The sequence below is a fragment of the Chlamydotis macqueenii genome, chromosome 16 (assembly GCF_036417535.1).
Source record: "Chlamydotis macqueenii isolate bChlMac1 chromosome 16, bChlMac1.mat, whole genome shotgun sequence".
Classification (NCBI taxonomy): Eukaryota; Metazoa; Chordata; class Aves; order Otidiformes; family Otididae; genus Chlamydotis; species Chlamydotis macqueenii.
Window position 1 is genome coordinate 7200208 of NC_141571.1, and position 20458 is coordinate 7220665.

Consider the following 20458-nt stretch of genomic DNA (forward strand, 5'->3'; position numbering starts at 1 on the left):
TTACCAAGACAATATTTTTTAAATATTCACCTAACATTTATTTATGTTCTGAATTCTGATATCCTTAAGGAGTAGGAGCTGCTGAAGGGAGCCAGGAGAAACTTCACACCTAAATGAGTTTACTCTTTTTTCCCTAACAAAACCAGATCTGTTAAGTTAGGTTCCTTGATGGTATTAGTGCATAGTCCTTCTGAAGCCTGAAGTGGGGCAGGGCGAGTACATAAAAAATATACTGTGATGTCTTGCCTTATACCAATTAATATATTTACAGGAGATTTTTTTTTATATGTCTTTGCAATGTTTATCCATTTTCCCATCTAGTTTCCTGTTTTTCAGGTCTTTAGAACTATATTATATATGTAAAGCACTGTTAGTTTTCAAAGCAGCTTACAATTTTTCTCCTTTGAATCTTCCCAATACCAGTGACTGGTACAGTTCCCTCCCCAAACTGCAGCAGGGGAGGACAAGTGAATTGCTCGGTATAGCAAAGGAAGATGGGCATGGTGAGACTAAGCACTCAGAAATTCATGTCTTTAATAGAATTCTTTCAGTTTATATTAAACAGTCTCCTTTAGTGATGTAGTGTAGGGATGCTGCACCAGTACCATCAAAACTGTGATTGGACTACATTATTTAACACAAAACAGGATTTTTGCATACGAAGGAACAGAAGGATCAGAACCCAACAGCAGGACAATGGTTTCTCGGTGCTAATCAAAGCCAGGACTCTCATTCTAAAAAGTGGGAAAAATACCTTTTGCTGTTTGAAGGCTTTTCTTCCCTGTTCAGGTAAACTGCTGCTGCAGACTTCTCTGAACGGCACATTCAGACTTTGTATTTGAACACTCTAGTGCTAGGCAAATGCTAGTTTTAGAATCAAATTGTACGGGGTAATTTGAATAATCAGTGATATCTCATTAGTAAATCTGTGTGCTGTGTGAATAAGCTGGTTTCATGAGCTGTTGCTGGGTGAGGGGTTTTTTGCCCTTTTACCGATGAACAGTGACCAGGTGCTGAGAAGCTGTGTCAGACATTCGTAATGCCAAGTGCTATGACAGATGAAATACTGTTTATGCTGCTGTGGAAGTAGGAGTGTTTTGAATTACTTTTACATTGAAATTCTGATTGTTGGGGCTTAGTGTTTTGTATCTTCAAATCACTTTAGAACCATGAAACATTTAGTGCTCAGAATGTTCCTCAAATAAGCACTACTTGCTGATAAGGATATATGACAGAGGAAAAAGAATTTGCCTGTGTCCAGGTGGATTTTTCTTTTCAATGTTTTTTTTTTTTTTATTCTAAATGGAAATGAGATGTATATTTGCCTGAATCAATGGTTTCTCATCTAAAAAATCCCAGTAGTTTAGTCTGCAAATGAATACTGGAATAGGAAAATGTCTAATGGTACCAGATAGGCAATGCCTGCATTTGAAAAACAGTTCACTCCTTCGCAAATGCATGGACAAAGCAGGGGCTGCTCACACTGCCCAGCTCCTGTCAGAGCCAAACGCAGCTTCTGCAGCTGAAGTGGGTTGGACTGGGAAAAGCTTGATTGGGAAAAAAGTTTCTAGGGTTTAGAATAATTTTCAGCCAATATCTATCTCTGATTGCTTGTACTCCTTTTTCTCCTTGTGCCTGTATTCATGTTTAGATTGAGCTGTCCTTACTTTCTCATTATCTTTTTACAAAGACACCAGTTATACTTGTGTCTTAGGATAAATAAATCAAGCTCTCCTGGTCTTATCTTGCAGAATTGCATCCACTTTATTGATACCATGTTAGTATCTTTCCTCAACATCTCGCTACTGCCATTTCACTGCATTACTTGGCCTCTGCACAGTGGCTTCAATACTTCTTCATCCCAACCGGAGATTTGTCTCCTAGCGCAGGCTGAGCTTTTATGATTCTATCAAGTTACATCTGAGTCATCTTGTGACACACTCTATAACCAACCCTTTTATTATCACTTAACAAGGAATATAGCAAAATAGTTTGTTTACTCCTAAAGTGCATGAGCTAATATTTGTACTGTAAAATTTCATTCAAATCATTTAATCCCCTTCAGTGTTCAAAGGCTTCCAGGTTGGTTTTTTTTGTATCTGTACTCTGATCCTTCTCTAGATTAGTGCTTCCCAACTTACCATCAACCCTAGCCTTGTAGTATCTGTGCTTCAGTGACTGAAGAAAACGCAAAGCCAATTCAGTTACAAGACTGATACATAAGAAATTCCACCTCCAGCTGCCACCCAACGCCCACTTTCTTTTCAGTGTTGCCTTCTTTCCTTTAGCCAGCTGCTTACACACCTCATCATCATGATGCTAGTTTCCATTTTCTCCATCTCGACTGTTTTCCACATTTTCCACACTTGTGGTGTATCAGATGCTCCAGATCTGCACTTGCTCAGTTGTGGCAGGCCCAATTCTCACTTTGCTTTTAGCCATGGAAATTCTGCAGACCTAATCTACTCTCCTTACTTGCAGCCTGGCTTGTGCATTGCCCTCTTATTTTCCATTTGAACCTGTTTCTTCCAGCACTGGATTAAAACCTCGTGATTTTACAGCATCAAAACAGTTTTTCTTTTCTGCTTTCATAGGAAGTCTGCAGTGAAACCACATCGCCAGCCAACACTGCACAAACAGGAAGAGTCTAGCTCTACGCTGCCAGTCTGAGCTGGTATCAAAACCAACTTTTCCCTTGCAGCTTAAACTTCTGAGTCCTCATCGCTCCATACAAATATCAGAACTTAGAGTGCTAAGGAACTAAAAGGGTATAGCAGAGAAATAAGCTCATACCTTCTTTCCTTATAATATAAACCAACTTTTAATAATAAAAACTTCTATCACGTTTTCAATGAGAATAACATACATTTCGATGTAAAACAGTGCACAGTGTAAATGCCCTTAGATACTGCTCTGTGCATCCTTCCTGTTTACAGTGGCTGCGTGAGGCGGGCCAGGATCCTCCCCGGGCAGGGTAAATCGCTGCGGTTCTGCTGCACAGAGCTGATGTAGACAAAGCGAGGATCTTGGCCTACGTGTTCTTTTTATTTTTGGGTGTTCCTACAGTTCATGTAACACTAAGCATATTTTAAGTTGAGGATTCAGTAAAGAAACGCCCATTTCTTCTTCAAACAGCAAATGGCAAGAAATAACTCTTCCACAATTAACCAAAAGTGCATTGAAATAATGCTCTGCTCATCGGGCTGCGGTACAAACCCTGGTACCTGACAGCTGGCGATTGATGGGTTCTCCTAGGTCCCTGCAACAGGTTACAGTAGGTCAGAGGAAACAGTTAAAAGTAAGACTAACCAAAACATGTTCCTTCCCCAAAATTATTGCAGTCTGTGAGTGAAGAAAAAAAAATTTAAAAATTAAGAAACAAGGTTCAGAACAATATGCATCCCCAAACTTGTCATAAGCCATTTCATGTTGAAGTGTAGATTAAAAAATTTAAGAAATCTTAATATGGAAAAAGTCTAATTTTAGTTTTTGAGTTGGTTTCGATAGTAACAAAATAAAATTAAGCCACCTAAAAAAAAACCATCACAAATAAAAACCCCAAACCTTTATTTTCTAGAATATACATCACTGCAAAGCGCTTCTGGATCTCCTAACTATGAACGGTTTAAAGGAGGCTGTGGAGAAACAGAGGAAGGGTAAGTTTCCTACAGACGCTCCTTCTGAGACCTGCTACAGGGGAAACTCCTTAGGGCCAGGTGGTCGTATTAAGGCACTCACTCCAAAAGAACGTTATTTCTGTCCTGAGACTGCTGACATGTTTCAATTAGTTTCAGCCAGTAATTTGGGAAAATATTACTGTGCTTAGGATAATACTGACAGAACGGAGAATAATTTTTCAAACAAGAAAAAAATAAAGTACATTATATACAGGATTCCTTTTTTCTTTTAACTTACAAGCATCCCTAATACATCTTAATAACTGTATTAAAGGCTACTTAAATACTGAAAGATTTTAAATAATGTAGATTTTTTTTTTTCAGTAAACTGGGAGTAGCTGTGTAATTGCCAGCATATTGGTCCCATTTTAAACAATATATTTTTTTATTTAAATCTTGTATATATAACAACATGATCGGAAACATATTCCACTCCACATAAATAAGTATAGTTCTTCTGACCTGTTTTAAAAACTACATCTGTTCAAATAATCAGATTATAAGACTGTATTTTTCCTTTGTAAAGTTTCCTTTAAAATCCTTCACTCAATCTCTCCTTTTAAATAGTACTGTATTTCCAGAGTACATAATAGGGCATTAGTAAAAAGAGTTAATCAAAAACCTGAAAGCTACAGTAAGTAAAATGAAGTAATGTTAAGAAATATTATGGAATGTATACTCTGCAGCATAGAGAGACTGGTTCTCACTGGGCTGAAGTGGAAAATTATTCCAGAATAAATTCTGTATGTTCGTGTTTGAATAAACCATAGATTGTGCTATTTGTTGTTCCAAAGTGCAGGTCAGTTCATGAGAAAGTGGTGTTATGAAGCTACTGCTCAAGGACGCTGACCAAAATCATGCTGGCAATTAAACGGATGCCAGACGCAGTACAGGGAGAGAGATATGCGTCCCTCTGGACTTTCTTAACTAATCCGTAGCTCGAAGTCCACAACTTTTAGGTGGCAGCACAAACAAGTCAGCAGTAAAACTGCACTTTCTTGAAAGATAATTGTCACTTTTCCAGGCATCTAGCACGGGGCAGTAACATCCATCTTAGTTCTGTGGTGTTTGTTTCAAGAATTTCTTCAAAGAAATACAAAAATCCCTGCATGTGCTGCAGGAGTGCAAAGGCGGGTCGTTGGTGCCTGGGTCCAGTGGGTTTGTCTCCTCCTAAACCAGAGCAATATCTCTTCCTCTCTTGGTTCAGCACCACCAGTGTCAGTTCGCAGGGTCCTCAGACAGCGCTGCTCATCATTGAATGCTGCTGTAACAGTGCTTTTATAAATCCCCATCTGTAGGTGGCTGGCACAACCTGTAGAGTCTTTAAGGCAGATGAAGAGTACAGTATTAAACAGCATAAGGATGAGAACATAAAGTTACTGGCATAGTATGTAAGAGTCAGCTTCTCCTTTATAATGCTGCAAGCTTTAGAGGTAATCCGATATCGGGAATACCAGTATTTTCAGTTATAATTGCAAACTTAGAAGTGCCACTACTGATTTATTAACTAAAGTATTTACAATCATTATTTAATTACTATTTCAGACTTTCCATCACTTTCTTTTAATGTTGGCCCAATTTGGGTCTTCAGCATTCCCTTTTCTCTTTTTCTATTTCTTTTGTTTTAAACCCAGCATTTTTCCTGAGCAAGAGAGTCCACCCCGATATCGACTGGGGTACAAAACAGATAAAAGAACATATTTGCTTGTTGACGTGGTTGAACACACTTTAAAATTAGTAATCACGTTTTCAGAGATTTTTTTTTGAATCACAAGATTTAACAAATTGAGACCAGTGAGACCTAAGCACATCTTGACTGTCATTCCTGTATGACTGTTTATGGTGGCTCTTTCTACTTTACATTTCAATAAACTGAAGTAATTTTAAGTTCCCTTTCAAGACAGCTACTACAGAGTTTGACAAACCTCCATGCTAGGAAATATAACCCTGAGAATTAACATTAATTCACCAGATCTCCTTTTAACTTGGCTCAGTTTTATTTCACATTATGATGATGGAACCCCATAGGAACACATGTATCTAAGCTTTATTGTCCTGAAATAATCCAAGTAAATAGTCCTGGAATTTGTCACTGTTATTTAGAGTGTATATGAAAGAAGAGAAATGCCTCATTTTATTATTTGTTTGTAAAGCTGTTTCTTTTTTTGAACACAGCATGCTGTTATGGTCATAAAAATGGAACTGAAGTAAGTAACATACAGCCATTAATAAGGCCAAATAACCATGCTGCGAAACCGCTGCTGTATGGCACTGGGCACAGTGCAGGAGCCAACACAGACTATGGTTTTGTTCCTTTTTGAAATAGCAATTGCAGTCCAAGAGAAGGATGAGGTTCTAAATGTGAAATACTGTTTTTCTTAAGGTCTCTGAGAAAATAAACCAAGCCCAGACTGTTACAGTAAGCACCATCCCATTTTAAACTCAGGTTTAAAATAATTTCCTATAAATGTTTTGAGGAGCAGATGAAGGGAGGGAAGAGGTGGGGCTTGTTTGGAGTAACTCAGAAGTCCTGATGGGTGAATAAGACAGCAGTGTTTTAAGGAAGCCTTCTTGCCACTGAACCAATATGTTCCTGGTATGGCACAGACTTCACTGGGTCAATTCTGATGCCGACTCCTGCAAGCCAGAACTGTTTTGCCTTCATGTAAAAAATGCCATTAACAAGAGCAGAACCAGAACCTTCTCTGATATTTGTACAGACTGATGCTGTACATAATGTCATCTGAATCATGATGATTTGTTGCTACCACTGTGGGAAAATGCTATGTTACAGTTTATTAAAGAACATTCTTTTCTCTCTGATATATGAAATTGGAGGATATCGACCAGAAAGATATACTGTTCTTAAAAATAAAGGTATTCTGATCCTGTAAAGAGAGAAGATGAACATCTCCAGCTCCTGTTGGGTGCACTAGGATTCACAAATGAACAGTACTTTTCAAAGTTGTCTTCTAAACAAAAGTATATATAAACCCTGGGTAACTGATCTTTCGTAGAGCTGCATTACTGGCTGGTAATAGATCTGAAGTATTTGCTCTTAAATCCGCTGTGCTGTAACTAAACAGTCAAGTTTTCTAAGCACACAATAATATTAACGTGTGAATTATCTTTGCATGGCTACAGTCAGAGTTACCATTCAGGCATTTTTCTTTCTAAGCATTCCACAAATGGCTGTCAACCACTAGGCTTTGTCAACTCCCAGCAACAGCCCAAAAAAGACCCTTCTCTCTGAGCAGTTATGTTTTCATCAGAACATGCACAAATCCTCAGAGTTAATGATCTGCAAATTGTAAGCAGCAAAGCTGATCAATCTACAGCACACTTTGTTTAGTACAGCAAGAAAGAAGAACAGGTTTGGTTTTTTTCTTTTTTTCCACTGTTGCTACTGAGAAGATTTTTGGTTATAGCAGGAACTCCACAATTGTTACAGAAACGTAAAACCAGCACTCAGATAAAATGCATAAGAGATAATAACGTACCGAGGTGCACACTGTGGCATTTGGTCCATCACTTTCAGATTCTTGGCAGAGATTTCAACCCTTGGTCCCTAAGGAAACAGAGAATTTATGGTACTGACAGTATCGATAAAGCATCTGATCCTTAGGGGAAAATACTATAATGGGAGTATGGTTTCTATTTGAGAAGCCATTAACTACTTTCAGAAGATCTGGAATCCATTGGGTGGATACATTAGTCATCTGTGTTTACTTATAAGATGGAATTAGTCCCAAAGCACTTCACAAGCACTGCTGTGTAGCACTAGGGAATTTCTACTATTTAACACTGTGATGGAGACATGGGTTTATTTATATACAGAAATTTTCTTAAATACACTGGATCCTCTCTGCTTTCTAACCCTCAAGGCACACACTTTCACTAACGTACGCTGAGGCATATAGTTTAATTGCTGTAATAGCTGTACATGCAAAAGTTAATTTCTTCCTGTCAAATGTATGTGTAGCTCTTGAGATGTTAATACAAGTTTGGCTATATGGGTTTGTAGTGCACAACGTACAGTGCTGCATCAAAATGAACTGGTGTTTGTACAATGATGTTACTGGAATGAAAACGGTGGCATGTAGCAGACGCATCCCAACACTTACTTGCTTTCGCATGATGTCTGTAGCTTGCATGATGCACTTGGGCAGAAGTCCATGGCTTCGGGCCAGTATGGCTGCTTGCTCCAGGGACACACTCAGTGTACTTCTGAACATGGGAAGAAGAAGATACAAAATCACAGATCATATTTAAAAACTTATGAATAGGTATTTACAGGGCATTTACTTGTTAAGTAAGTACGGCTTCTGTTAGCTAGTGTTCTTTTATGTATTTTTTTTTTAGGTTTGTTGTTTTTCAACTTACAAAACTATAAAATGACCTCAGTCCTGCATTTCCAGGCTTGTCACACCGAGATACCACAACTGTCTGAGTCTCCACAGTCAATACCTAAGGCTGTGTTTCACTGCTCTTCTGCACTGATTCATGTAAAGTTACTCTCAAATCAATCTTTTCTTTACTCAATAGTTTTGAGACACTGGAAGAACAGTAATGTGTTCAGAATCAATGTTTGCACACACCAACATTCTAAAACTATTTTTGAGCCCTTTCCTACATTTTCTGTGTGTGCTTGAAACACTGACTGGCAGTTACATACAATGAGATCACTCAGTTGCATTGGTTGATGCACTGAAACGCAAGAAGGTTTGTGTGTCAATACTATTAACAAAAGTATTAGAAGTCGCAACCTACGCTAAAACAAAGGTGGCAGTACATTTAGGTCCTTATTATATTCCCTTTCAGTCTACCTTTCTATTGCTTTGAACACAACCAAATATATTGCTCCAGTCTCTAGACGGGACAAAAGGTCTCATCACCCCAGTAACATGCAGGTTTCTTAAATCTCACCTCTGCATCCCAGTGCCGCACATAGTAATCTGACAGGCTCCAAGGCGGTAGCAGAGCTCAGAGGACACAGGGAGCAGGCCAGCCCCTGAGGCGTTACTGCTAGAATATCCCAATGGGGTTGGTTTTGTATTAATGAAAGACTTCATCAGCCTGCAAAGCTCATCCATTGCATTAATGGGGCGAATAAGCTATGAAAAGCAATTAAGAAAAAAAAAAAAAAAACAAAACAAAAAAACACCATCAGTGGCATACTTGCACCTTCAATTACAAAGAAAGACATTTACAAATCTTCATCCTGTGTCTAAGCACAATAATCCACACAAGAGTAACTGCCACACAGTAACAACTATTTAGAATACACATGAACTCTGGAAGTTAAAAAAAAAAAAAAAACAAAAAAACAAACCCACCACATAAACAATTACTTACACTTGGGGCAATTTTTTGCAATTATCACAAATAACATGGATTGCTTACAATGTCTCTGACAATTGCACAGATAGTCTCTGACTGTGTCTTCCTGCAGTAGCATTTGCTGCCTTACACACATATATTCACCTCATCACCTGCCTCTGTTAGACTGTTCTTACATGAGATGCTGGGAAAGTACTATTTTCCTGTTGTTTTCTTCTATAACTGTGAACAAAAAGTATAATTTGGAAATTGAATGTTTGTTTATTTTCATGCATCTGTGGGAGAGGAAAATTAATTCATTCCATCTAACATCAGATACCGTGTTGAGCAGGGGTTTATTAGTGCGTAGGTGAAGAGCTTGTGTCTACCCTAGTTCTGCGTATTTTCTTTTAAACAGCTGTATCCAAGCTTCAGAGAAATTCCAATCACTTATTTTGGGTAGGAAACATTTTTAAAGTGATGTTGTTTGGGCTTGTACACGTCTGCCACATGGATATCCCACAATTGGGATTTTAAAGATGTAGACATTATATTTCTATGAGAGAATTTATTGTAGAAATAAAACAATAACAATACCTGGTCAATCTTCACTGCAGTAGTATTGGAATCAGTGGGCAAGTTGGATCTCTCTAGGTAAAATGTCCTGGAAAAAGGCCAGCAAGGATGACGTTAGTTGGTGTGTCTCTTTTCAAGCACATATATGTATATGCTGTCTTGTATAAAACATCTGAGAAGGCTACGCTAGAAATCTTGTACTTCAAGATCTGCTTTCTTATTGAAGCATTTTGATTGCAGTAATTTACGGAGTCTATACTAAAGTATTCCAAATCCCCTTTTCAATGTAATTTTAGCTCTGCACAAAAGTCTGAAGTCAAATTAGATGGGAATTTCATCCTGTACAGTGCACTACTTCAGGACAAGCTTAAGTCAGGGAAGAATATTAACAGGTTTCCCATTCAATGAAGGTCTCAGAAAATCATATTTGTACAAGAAACCATCAGAAATAGAATCTCTTCTTCATTAAATTTTAAGATTCTTAGCAAGAAGCGCTCTTTTAAGACAAAGGAGAAGCATGAAATACCTGAGTTTGCGGTAGTATTGCTGCACTTTTTCAAGTGAAATACAATTAATTTGCTGTGGAAGTTCCTCTAGAGATAAGCCAGCTGGTTGTGACTGCCCCTCCATACTCTCCAGAGCTGAAGAAGAAAACATTTTACTAACCCTATGTTATTAGTTTTCTTTTTATTAATTTAGTTATCTATCTCTGTATCATCTCACTTCTCAGCAAATGACTACTGGATCATGTCAAGGCTGATTCTGTTCCTGCATAAATTTAATGGGTTTCCCAGTATGGGAATATAGTGGTAATATCACAAAGGTCAGCTCCACAGAAAGCAGTTCTAACAGCCATTACTCCCCACTGATATCCCCTTGAAGGACATTTCCTGTATTGCATTTTGGAGTGAACATTTGCTTATCAAATCAACTTACAGCCCACATGAGTCTGTCATGGTATATGCTTTTAAAAACACTTCTCTGTAGCCTGGGAACATCTCCTGAGACCACACTAGATCAGATTGTTCATGTAGTCCAATATAACGTTTCTGTGGCCTTTACAGGAAGGCATAAAAAAGCCCCAAACAGGCATATCTTGGTGTCATGACTGTGTCTTATTCTAAAATCCAGCACTCCCCAGGTCTTCCTAGAATAGAGACATCTGCTTAAATATGTCTGTAGTTCTCAGCTGCATTATGTTAAGAGCTTCATGGTCATTCTTTATTTTGAATCTTTCAACATCATCAGTTAGCTTATTTTTCTCAATAAAGCTTTTTATAGACACCTTTTGTGAAGAGCACCGTGTGCAGTTTCAAGCTTCCCCCATTCTGAAACCGAGACGGCAGTTTGGAGAAGTAGTAGCTGTCAAGATAGAAGATAACCTTCAAGGCCTGACGACTTCCTTCGATGTGGTAGAAGACATAAGTATCTGGAGAAATAAAGATAAAACACTTGCGGCTTTACTACAGCAAGAGAAATGCAAAACCGCTGCTATTTTGAGTTTGTTAGATTATCTAATGACATTTCACATCCCCACCATTAGAATAAGGGAGAGCCTTTACTGAGAGAATGCAGGCTCTGAAGTATTTATTACACTTCAGGAGTGTCGTAGTTCAGCCCCGCTCGGGATCAGACTACGCAGTCTCTCTCTCACTCCCCCCACCCTCCGAGAGAACAGGGGGAGATGATATAAGAAAAACGGCTCGAGGTTTGAGATCAGGACGGGGAGAAATCCTTAAAGTTACCGTCACGGGCAAAACAGACTCCACTTGGGGAAAACTATTCATTTATTTCTAAAACTAGCATGATAATGAGACAGAGAACAAGATAGCCTCCCCCCACCCCTCCCTCTTCCCAAGCTTAACATTATCTCTACTACCTCCCCCCCAACCCCGGAGCGGCACAGCAGGGAAGGGGGTCGGAGTCAGTTCATCACGCGTTGTTTCACGCCGCTGCTTCATGATCAGGGGAAGAACTCCTCACATTCCTCCCCTGCTCCAGCGTGGGGTCCCTCCCACGGGCCACAGTCCTTCATGAAACTGCCCCGGCGTGGGTCATCTCTTCCACGGGGTGCAGTCCCTCCAGAACGGCTGTCCCAGCGGGCCCTCCACGGGCCACAGCCTCCTACAGGCCTCCACCTGCCCCGGTACGGGGTCCTCCCCGGGCTGCAGGGGGATCTCTGCTCCTCCGTGGACCTCCATGGGCTGCAGGGGGACAACCCGCTCCACCATGGTCATCACCACAGGCTGCAGGGGAATCTTCGTCAGGAGCAGCATTACTGCTCCCCCTCCTTCTTCACTGACCTTGGCATCTGCAGCCATTCCTCTCACAAGAAAAGTTCGTCACAACAAGCTGTCAGACACCTCTCAGAATCTCTTCACATCATCCATCTCCTCTCCACTTCTCACAGCTGGGTCGGGCCGAGTCGGGCCAGAGGATGAGGGCTGCAAGGCCCACAAGGCTCACACCTCCCCCTCTCCGCCTCTGGCCCCGCTCAGCTGCTTCACATCTTTCCCCCCCCCCCCCCCCCCTTTGGTTTTCCCCTACTTAAATACGTTATCGCAGAGGCGTTATCACGGGACATTCTGCTACCAATCGGCTCGGCCTTGGCCAGCAGCGGGTCCGCCCTAGGCCTGGCTGAGTCCCCTGAACAAAGGGGAGCGACTTCTAGCAGTTTCCTACAGAAGCTACCACCTTAGGCCCCCCCTCACTAACAAAACCACAACAAGGAGATACACAGTTAGCAGGACCTAGCATGATGTCTGATGCTAATACAATAAACACATTAAGTAATTAAAATGCCATCTTGTTTCATGGCATCTCATAGTCAGCAAACATGGAGAGAGATCTGGCAGGGTGGGGCACAGAGGAGCTGGGGAGGGACAGTTCTTCTACACAGGCAATGTGGTGAACGACAAACACCCGTCAGGAACTGCTCAGCATCTGTCCTGTCTCCCTGTGTGCACAATCACACAGGTGAGGTACACTGGCCCAGACCACAGTTACAAATCACAGAACATGCCAGCATCCCGCGGTGTCCATCCTGCTTTTTATGGCGTGTTTGCAGTGGAAACAGAGAATGCAACAGTGCTTCGAGAAGCTGCTCAGTGCTCTCCAGGTCTGACATGGTCTGCTAGATTTATAACCACAGTGGATATTAACCCATAAAACAGACAAGAAAAGCAGAGCTGCAAAGACACAGAGAATACTCACTTGCTACAAGACTTTCATCCAGCTGCTTGAAATAGAAGGCAACTTTGTCCAGTTCAGTCAGAGTGACCTGGATGTCTTCCAGCATGGTACGCTCCTCCCTCTGTAGCGCAAAGAAACAGATATAAACAGGTTACCATCTGCCAGAAAGAGATCAATAGCAGGAAGGTATAGTTGCTTATGGGCATGCTTTGGTCCAGGAGACCTAGAGCAGAATGTGGAGCTTTCCATTAAGTCCATCCCAGCCCTGTAATTAGTAAAAGCTCTTTAACTTTGTGATACAAGTTTAGCTACCCTTTGCTTAGATGTCATTTGATTTGATTCACAGAGAGCAGAGAGGTTTAAGGACTGAATAAGTTTGAGGAGATCTCTTTCCCCAAACTTTACTCTACACCTACAAATATGAAGAACAGCCTATCAGTTACTGTGAAATAAACGTCCATACATTCAATGCAAGGTAAAGAAATTATAGTTACATATGCATATAGTTTGGATTGTATTTAAAAAAAAAACAACCCACACTCAATCTACAGTGTTTACTGTAGTCCAAAAATATGTCACTTATCTATAATGTCAGAGCTACTTGTCTTTTTTATGCTCCTTTTTTCTTCACAATTTTACAGTTAAGGTAGCTAATTTACTGCAGCAGTGGCTGACCTGTTCATTAGGTGTAGATGAACTATGCAAGACCAGCTCCTCCCCTCCTTAGACAGGTGCCCCAAACACCAGCACCACAGAAGTGAGAGAGAGAGACTGCAGTCTATCTACTCGATAGAAGTGCCCAGTGTATGAACAAAGCCTGGATTTTCATGTTGTTGGAACTCTTGGAATACTCAGAATTCACTTATTTGTTGAAATATGTGTTTTCACCAGAAGATGGCAGGCCACACACACACCAACAACTGAGCAGCAAAACCTCCCTAAATACAGCAATATTACTCCAAATAGGAAGGCAGACAGATTCCTGTAGTGTTCTTGTGTGACAGTGGGTCCAGCACTTGTGAGGAGATGAAAACGACGGGATACAGAACGGTGGCACGGGGTTGGCAGCAGCGGGAATCTGCAGAGGTTGCTGTAGTGAGAGTCTAAACATGCTGCTAGAATGAAGGGCTGTGGGCTGTGCTGTGAGAGGAGAGAAGCATACAGGCAAGTGTGAGCAGACCCAAGGGCATCACAACTCTTCAACTTACCACACTGGGAGAGAGAAGAGACTGGTAGTTTAGTAAAACACCAGTGGCTGCTACCTGTTCCAGCCATTTTCTGCTGGCGTCTCTGCTGCTCTCTTCGTATTCCCCATTGTTGTTGTATCGATAGTTGAGAGCAGCCAGTAACTGCTCTGAAAAGGTGCAAATAGCAGCCACAAGAGACTGACAGAAGATGGAATCACGTCTCAGCTGTAGCTCAGTATCTGCCAGAGAAGGGGAGAGAAGCATAAAGAAGTCATGAGTATACTTGTCTTTAATCTCACTGCCAAAGCAGCAGTTTGCGTGTGTGTGTGCACATGACATTTGGCTTCTGCTGTAGCTTTGCACAGACTGAGCAGATAACCTCTTCGTGCTCTGTGACCTGGCTGTATAAAGACAGCATAGCTGGCGTACATGCACGTGTGAAAATTTTCTAGTCCACTTGACTGTTTATTACAACCTCTGCCATCTGCACACTCATTCTTCTGACTGGGAAGAGCTGTAACTCCTTAGTGCTGTAGCTGGACTGATTCCCTTCCTTTTATGTTTACAGAAGCAAGAGAATTCTTGAAAGACGGTCTCTGCCATTACTTCTCTCCTGGGCTATTAGAGATTCATCTTCCCCCATCCATCTGTACTTTGTGGGCTTCCCATATGCTTAATGCATTAACTGGGCCTGCCCATACGGTGCCAATTGGTTTATGTTTCCTGGGAGAATTTCCCCTGTGTTAACTTTCCTTCCAGTCTGCCTGCCAGGCCAAATCAACCTCGTCACACTTAAGGGGATTGCAGGCCAAAGAGGCACATGAATAAGTGAAGAGCTACTTCCCAGGCACCCTGGGCCCCTCCAGCAGGCACTGCAGCACAGCAGTCTCCCATTGTCAAGGCAGTGCTCCCCAGACAAAGCAGCTGAAGACATCACCCAGAGGCTCTGAAGATCTGAATTATTTTTATAAAGCACTGAACACAATGACTGACTAATACACTCCAGGCCCTGGCCCATATTCTCAACTTCAGGACAACCAATCCTCTCAGCATACACCTCTGAACTGCTGGAGGTAAGACAACGAGAGCTCACGACTACCCTCAAGGCAAGGGAATCCCTGGTGCCACGAAGCTGCTATAGCCAGTTCAGTGCCATCTGCTCCTCCGTTCTTTCCAGAGGATGTTCATGGAAATGCTGCAGGAGATGGAGCACAGGTAGAGACTTAGGGAGTCATTATATCTGCTATCAGTCAAAAAAGCCTTTATGGCCACTAGACTGTCACCACAGGCTGGTTTGGACAGACTCATGAACCAGTGTTGGCAGCAGCTCACAGGTCACTTAGGGCCATACAAATCTCTCATCTTCATCCTACGAAGACCTGAGAATCAAGTCTGGCACAGCAAAATAAAAACAGTCTATTCCAGTTATCTATTACCTCATTTTCCAATGAAAGTACAGCAAGTAGGCGTTTCAATTACAAAACACCTGCACGTTCGCTCCTGGGTGCTGCCTGCACATCTGGGTTCTTAGTCTGCTCCTGGCTATCATTTCAGTAGACACAATCCCGACTTCTAACATGCCTGCTCCGTTTGGGAAGATGACAGGGTCCATAGTCTCACAGAAAGTTGTGCAGTAAGTCTCATTTTTGCTCTGTGTTCTCACCCCAGCACTAAACAGTAAAGGCCATCTGGGAAGGACCATTGTACAAAGGAAAAATTAAGAGAGTGAAAAGAAAAACAGTGCTTGCAAAACATCTGCAGCCAGCCAGGTAACACAAGCAGCCTGCAGTGAAGTGAAGAACAGATGTCAGATGCGTGGAAAGGTTGCCCTAAATGCAGAGCATGAGAAATGTTAGCATAAAATGCCAGGGAAAAACCTAAATGCTAAGGAAAAACATAACGCTCTGATGTGTGCACATGCATGCACATAGAAGTGTGAGTGTTAGGGACTTCTATATATATCATGATGTTTTCAACAAATCAAAACCACTTACCTGTGCATTTTAACAAGGCCAAAAGCAGCTGATTCTTCCCATCTGAAACAGTGAAGAAAAGGAATGCTCTAGTCAACATGACACCATGGTAGATTTGATTGCATTTGCTTAACAGTCTCCTCATTCCCAACAATCCCTGGCCCCTGTGTGGCCATTTCTATTTACTCTAATAGTCCTTACTCACACAGACACGTTAACGATTGAAAAAGAAATAAGGTGTACATCAAAGAATTTTACAGGCTAAATGCGCTCTTGACTACCATGCGTTATTGGAAACAAATAGCACATGTAGACGAATCCCTAAGGAGGTGATTTCTGTCCAGTGCTTTGCACCGGACTGTAAACATCAGATTCAGCTCCTGTTCCAGTTCCACCAGACTGCAATGGTTTAGGGCGCTGAAGTATCTGATTAGCATTGACTTCATTTTAGAATGTAACAAGCATCTCTCTCTCAATTTTTCTAAAAGGGTTAAAAAACCCCACAGGGAAATAGAGCGGTCTGATATAATTCTGTCTGAATGAGCTGACAAAATAAGGGAGAGAAAATTCTTTGGAATTGCTGCACAGGTGAGATTTTACCATACAGCACTGGGACTCTGCAAACAATAATCTGCTTTATCTGTTCCTCTCTACAGCCCAGTACTACAGCCTTACTACAAAGTGAGATAAAATGATAAAATGAGCAGTTAGACTCGATTAGATCAAGATCTTTTCTCCTTGAAGCCAGTAACAAACTTTTCCTTATTTACAGACCTTCCACATATTTTTGTATGATTTCAACAAGGTTCTTGATGCGCAGTGGGAGGTTCCATGGATCTTCTTGAATGCTGGCTTGAATATTATTCCGGCACCTAACTGTGGTTTCTTCCTTCTGTTTAAATTCTAGGAAAAAATTGAGTTTGTTAGCCATTAAGGAAATGCTACATAGCTGAGAGCGGTTTGTGAGTTAAAATGTGTATACAGATGAAAGCAGAGATACAGTATCAATAGCAACAACTATGTATGAAAAACATTCTTAAATACATCTAATAAAGAAGGAAAAAATACTTTTCCTATAATCTCATGATCAGTAGCCTCCTATTTTCAGGGCTGTGGACTAGCAGTTATGTACCTGGGTGACACGGACAGTGAAGGGAGCTCTGCACTACTCACAAAACATGGAATTCCCTTCCGTTTTCTCTGCGTTTAATAATGTGCAGGCAGCTATATCGGGTAGATCTAGAGTCCCTGGCTGTGCAGAATCAGAGCAACTTTTTGGCTGCAGCTGTCACATCCCATACTGATGAGAAGTTATGAAATATTCTGCTTTCTTCCACCTGATGGAAGCTAATTATTTAATTACAAAGTAGAAGATTTATTCTCTCATGACTAAGCCAAATGGTGATAAAATGCATAAGTAGACAGAGAAACACAGAAAAACTGTGCCAAATGAACAGAAACGGGATAGCATTCAAATTTACATCCATCACGGAAAGGTGTCTCTGGTAGCTGTTAAACAGACACTTTGGAACAGGATTCCAGCTGAACGTAAGCAGGGCTCATCTGTTCCTTAGTGTGATGAACGCGGGATCATCAGTTCAGTTAACTAAAAGACTCTCAGTGTAATTAATCTAGTTTTAATAAATGAGACTCCGTTTCAGCAAAATAAAATAAAGGACGTGAACACAGGGTTGTCTGTTATTTCTTCACTTCATTCACAAAGTGCCTGGAAAGACTAACAGATACTCTACATAAATGTGAATGTGTTTGTAGAGAGGAGTTCATGTAACAGATCTTCTTAAGAGTTATTTCTGCAGTCAGGAAAAAAAAAACCCACAGCCAGAAAAAGTTCTCTTACAGAGCGTGCCACTGAAAAACAGCTTGTCAGACATTGAAGCGTGACTATAGGACCTGAAGTATAGTAGGAATAGCAGGAAACATTTCAGATTTCAAGTGGGAAAGGAAACGCAGCAAATGGTCAGAAAATAAAGTCCTGGGTATTTCAGTGAGAGAAGAAACCACATCCTGGGCCCCAAAACCATTAAGACCAAAGCCTCATCATGCTCCCTGAGGAAAAAGAAAACACGGTATCATTTGTTTGCTCTCTATGGGAATCAGTTTTCAAAATAAGTGTCATGTGAGGATGAGTTTACTCTGGCAATTACCCATCTGAAGAAAAGCAGAAGTAGTCATTAAGCAAACTCGGGCAGAACCTTTTGGTGCCTCAGATGTACAATGGTCAGCCCCTCATCAGCTTATCAGAGTGCTCGTTTACCTTGCACCTGACCTATCTTTGCCTTGTACCTTTTGAGATACATATCTGTGCTCACATCAAGGGACAGACTTGAAGACTTGTGAAAGAGCTATGAGGATTCAGTGGCATATAACAGAAAAGTGTTTGTGTGTTTCAGAAGGAATTCATATGAAAATGATCTTTTAAGGATGGCCAGACATGGTACCTGCCATTAATATATGATTGGATAGACTGCATAATTAAATAACTCTCAGTGGTCATATAGCATTTGTGCATTCATGTTAAGCTCTTAAGTCCTAGCAAATCACATGATTAAATACAATTAGCCGCCTTCTTTACCTTGCAAACTGTGGTCCATTGGAAAGTGCTTGGTTTCTTCAAAGGCCTTAGTTATTACTGGTCCTTTTAGAAGTGCATTGATTGCATCAACCTACAATTGGAATGTTTTCAGTGTTAGTAAGACTTGCAGAAGAAAATCTGAACAGAACTCTTGTGGGAAAATGCAAAAGCCATTACACTATTTGTATTTTGGAATTATTTCCCGTTGACAAATAGCATTAAGACTTTCTAACCATGAAGTGGCCTCAAGAGCCTCTCACACTGAATACAGCATTTTGCACAGTGATATCTACATGCTGGTAAGATAAAAGATAATACAAACCAGTTCTCTGGTGCTGTACATCTATAAAGACATCTGTTGGCTAAACTTGCAAGGACTCTCCTGAGATCTGCAAATGTGATCCACTTAGATCAAACAAGGTATTATAATTTGTTCATCTTTTCCTTTTTTTTATGAAAGCTTTTTTCCCCTTTGTCTAATGCCTGAGATAAGGCAGGTCAGCCTTTCTTAAATCACACAAGGCAACCTCAATGTTGACAAAATTGATTCCTCAAACTGTCCTACAATGGACTTGCTTACACTGTACCCCAAAATCTTGATAGTTTGCCTTCCCTCAAAACATGATTTCATTAAACAGTTTGATACTTCCCATTTCTTTTATTGACATTGAGAAAGAGAAAGCAATTCTGTGTAGAAGTGGTGCTTTACATACCTGGTTGAAAAGATGTTCCAGACAGCCATGAAGTTTGTCTTGCTTGTCTAAAGGAATCCTCATGTCATTGGGAAGCTCATCTCCTAATAAAAGAAAGACGAAAAGCTTTTACCTGTCTTATGGATCTGTGATGAGGCCACAGATGACACAAGCACACCTTCGCGCTGGAGTGGGTGAAAAATGATTGCTGCTTTATCTCTAATTCATAGATCTAGATACTCATGATTTTTTATAAAATACAAATGTCCAATAAATAAAGAAGCCTGTCCTTGCCTAATACCCCTTCCATATTCCAATTTTACTGTGGTTCATTAGAAAAAGAACAAATCTCTATGTTCTTAGGATTACTTTTGAAGAAATCACATTTACAGTTTAAACATGCAAGTGCTTACAATCAGCAAAGACTTCCCAGCTGTGCAAGGTATGCAAGTAACCTCTGCCTGTACTCACCTGATCCCATCTCATCACTGCCCAGGTAAGAGCTATTGCTGCGTACGCTGGTGTATGACAACACCGAGTCCCGGTTACTGTTACATTCACTAGGAAGAAAAGCAAAGAAGTTGATTGAAAAAAGCTGTCCTTACACTCACTCTCTGATATACTATCATTCTGTTTTTATTAACACTGCAGTCCCCAAAACCAATTCTGTTATGCATATACAAAAGAAAAACTAATTACATGCAGAACAACCATTAAGCAAGGCCTCTGGGGCTGGCACTGCAAGAGGATGTCTTTTTCCATTTGTAGTGACCACTCAATGCTCGCCTGCATCCTGTAAATAATGAAAATGGACTTCCCACCACAGACCTCCTCTGGGTGAATCACTAAGTACGCTCCACGAGCATCCAGTAGGGGAGAAATCATTAAAATCTAAGAGATGGAATCTCCACTAAACTCAACATTTGTTACCAATTCTCAAGAGATTACAGCACCCAACTCCAGCATACATGGAAGCTGTAGTAGCACAGATATTGGAGATGGGAGAGGAAACGTAAGGAATCTATACCATCATGAATCAGCCACTGCAGATCCTAAAACTATCCCAGGAAGCAGAGGAGTCACTACAGTTGGCCCATGCACACCTGGAAAATTCTAGTATGAATCTCCTCTGTTTAAAGTTCACTTTACTCTAACTATAACTTAATAAAAGTAGTGAAAAAGGCCATGGAGCTCAGTCCAATTAAGTGACACAGTGTTTTTAGCAGTACAAGCCCAGAACAAGGCCTAT

At 40.8% G+C, this 20458-nt stretch overlaps 1 protein-coding gene across 2 annotated transcripts in view; it reads right to left on the bottom strand.

Moving 5' to 3' along the window:
- Positions 1-514: 514 nt before the first annotated feature.
- Positions 515-20458, bottom strand: part of PREX1 (phosphatidylinositol-3,4,5-trisphosphate dependent Rac exchange factor 1) — a 174028-nt gene continuing 154084 nt past the window's right edge. For both annotated transcript variants that reach the window (XM_086760400.1, XM_086760399.1), the window contains exons 27-40: positions 19681-19769; positions 19231-19313; positions 18518-18608; positions 16699-16827; positions 15946-15987; positions 13973-14190; positions 12786-12885; positions 10858-11001; positions 10099-10213; positions 9594-9660; positions 8604-8791; positions 7802-7904; positions 7178-7245; positions 515-4998 (exon numbers count right to left, since the gene is read on the bottom strand). In XM_086760400.1, coding sequence (XP_086616526.1) covers positions 4956-4998; positions 7178-7245; positions 7802-7904; positions 8604-8791; positions 9594-9660; positions 10099-10213; positions 10858-11001; positions 12786-12885; positions 13973-14190; positions 15946-15987; positions 16699-16827; positions 18518-18608; positions 19231-19313; positions 19681-19769 — 1480 coding nt within the window. In that variant the 3' untranslated portion in view covers positions 515-4955. The remainder of the gene's footprint in view (positions 4999-7177; positions 7246-7801; positions 7905-8603; positions 8792-9593; positions 9661-10098; positions 10214-10857; positions 11002-12785; positions 12886-13972; positions 14191-15945; positions 15988-16698; positions 16828-18517; positions 18609-19230; positions 19314-19680; positions 19770-20458) is intronic.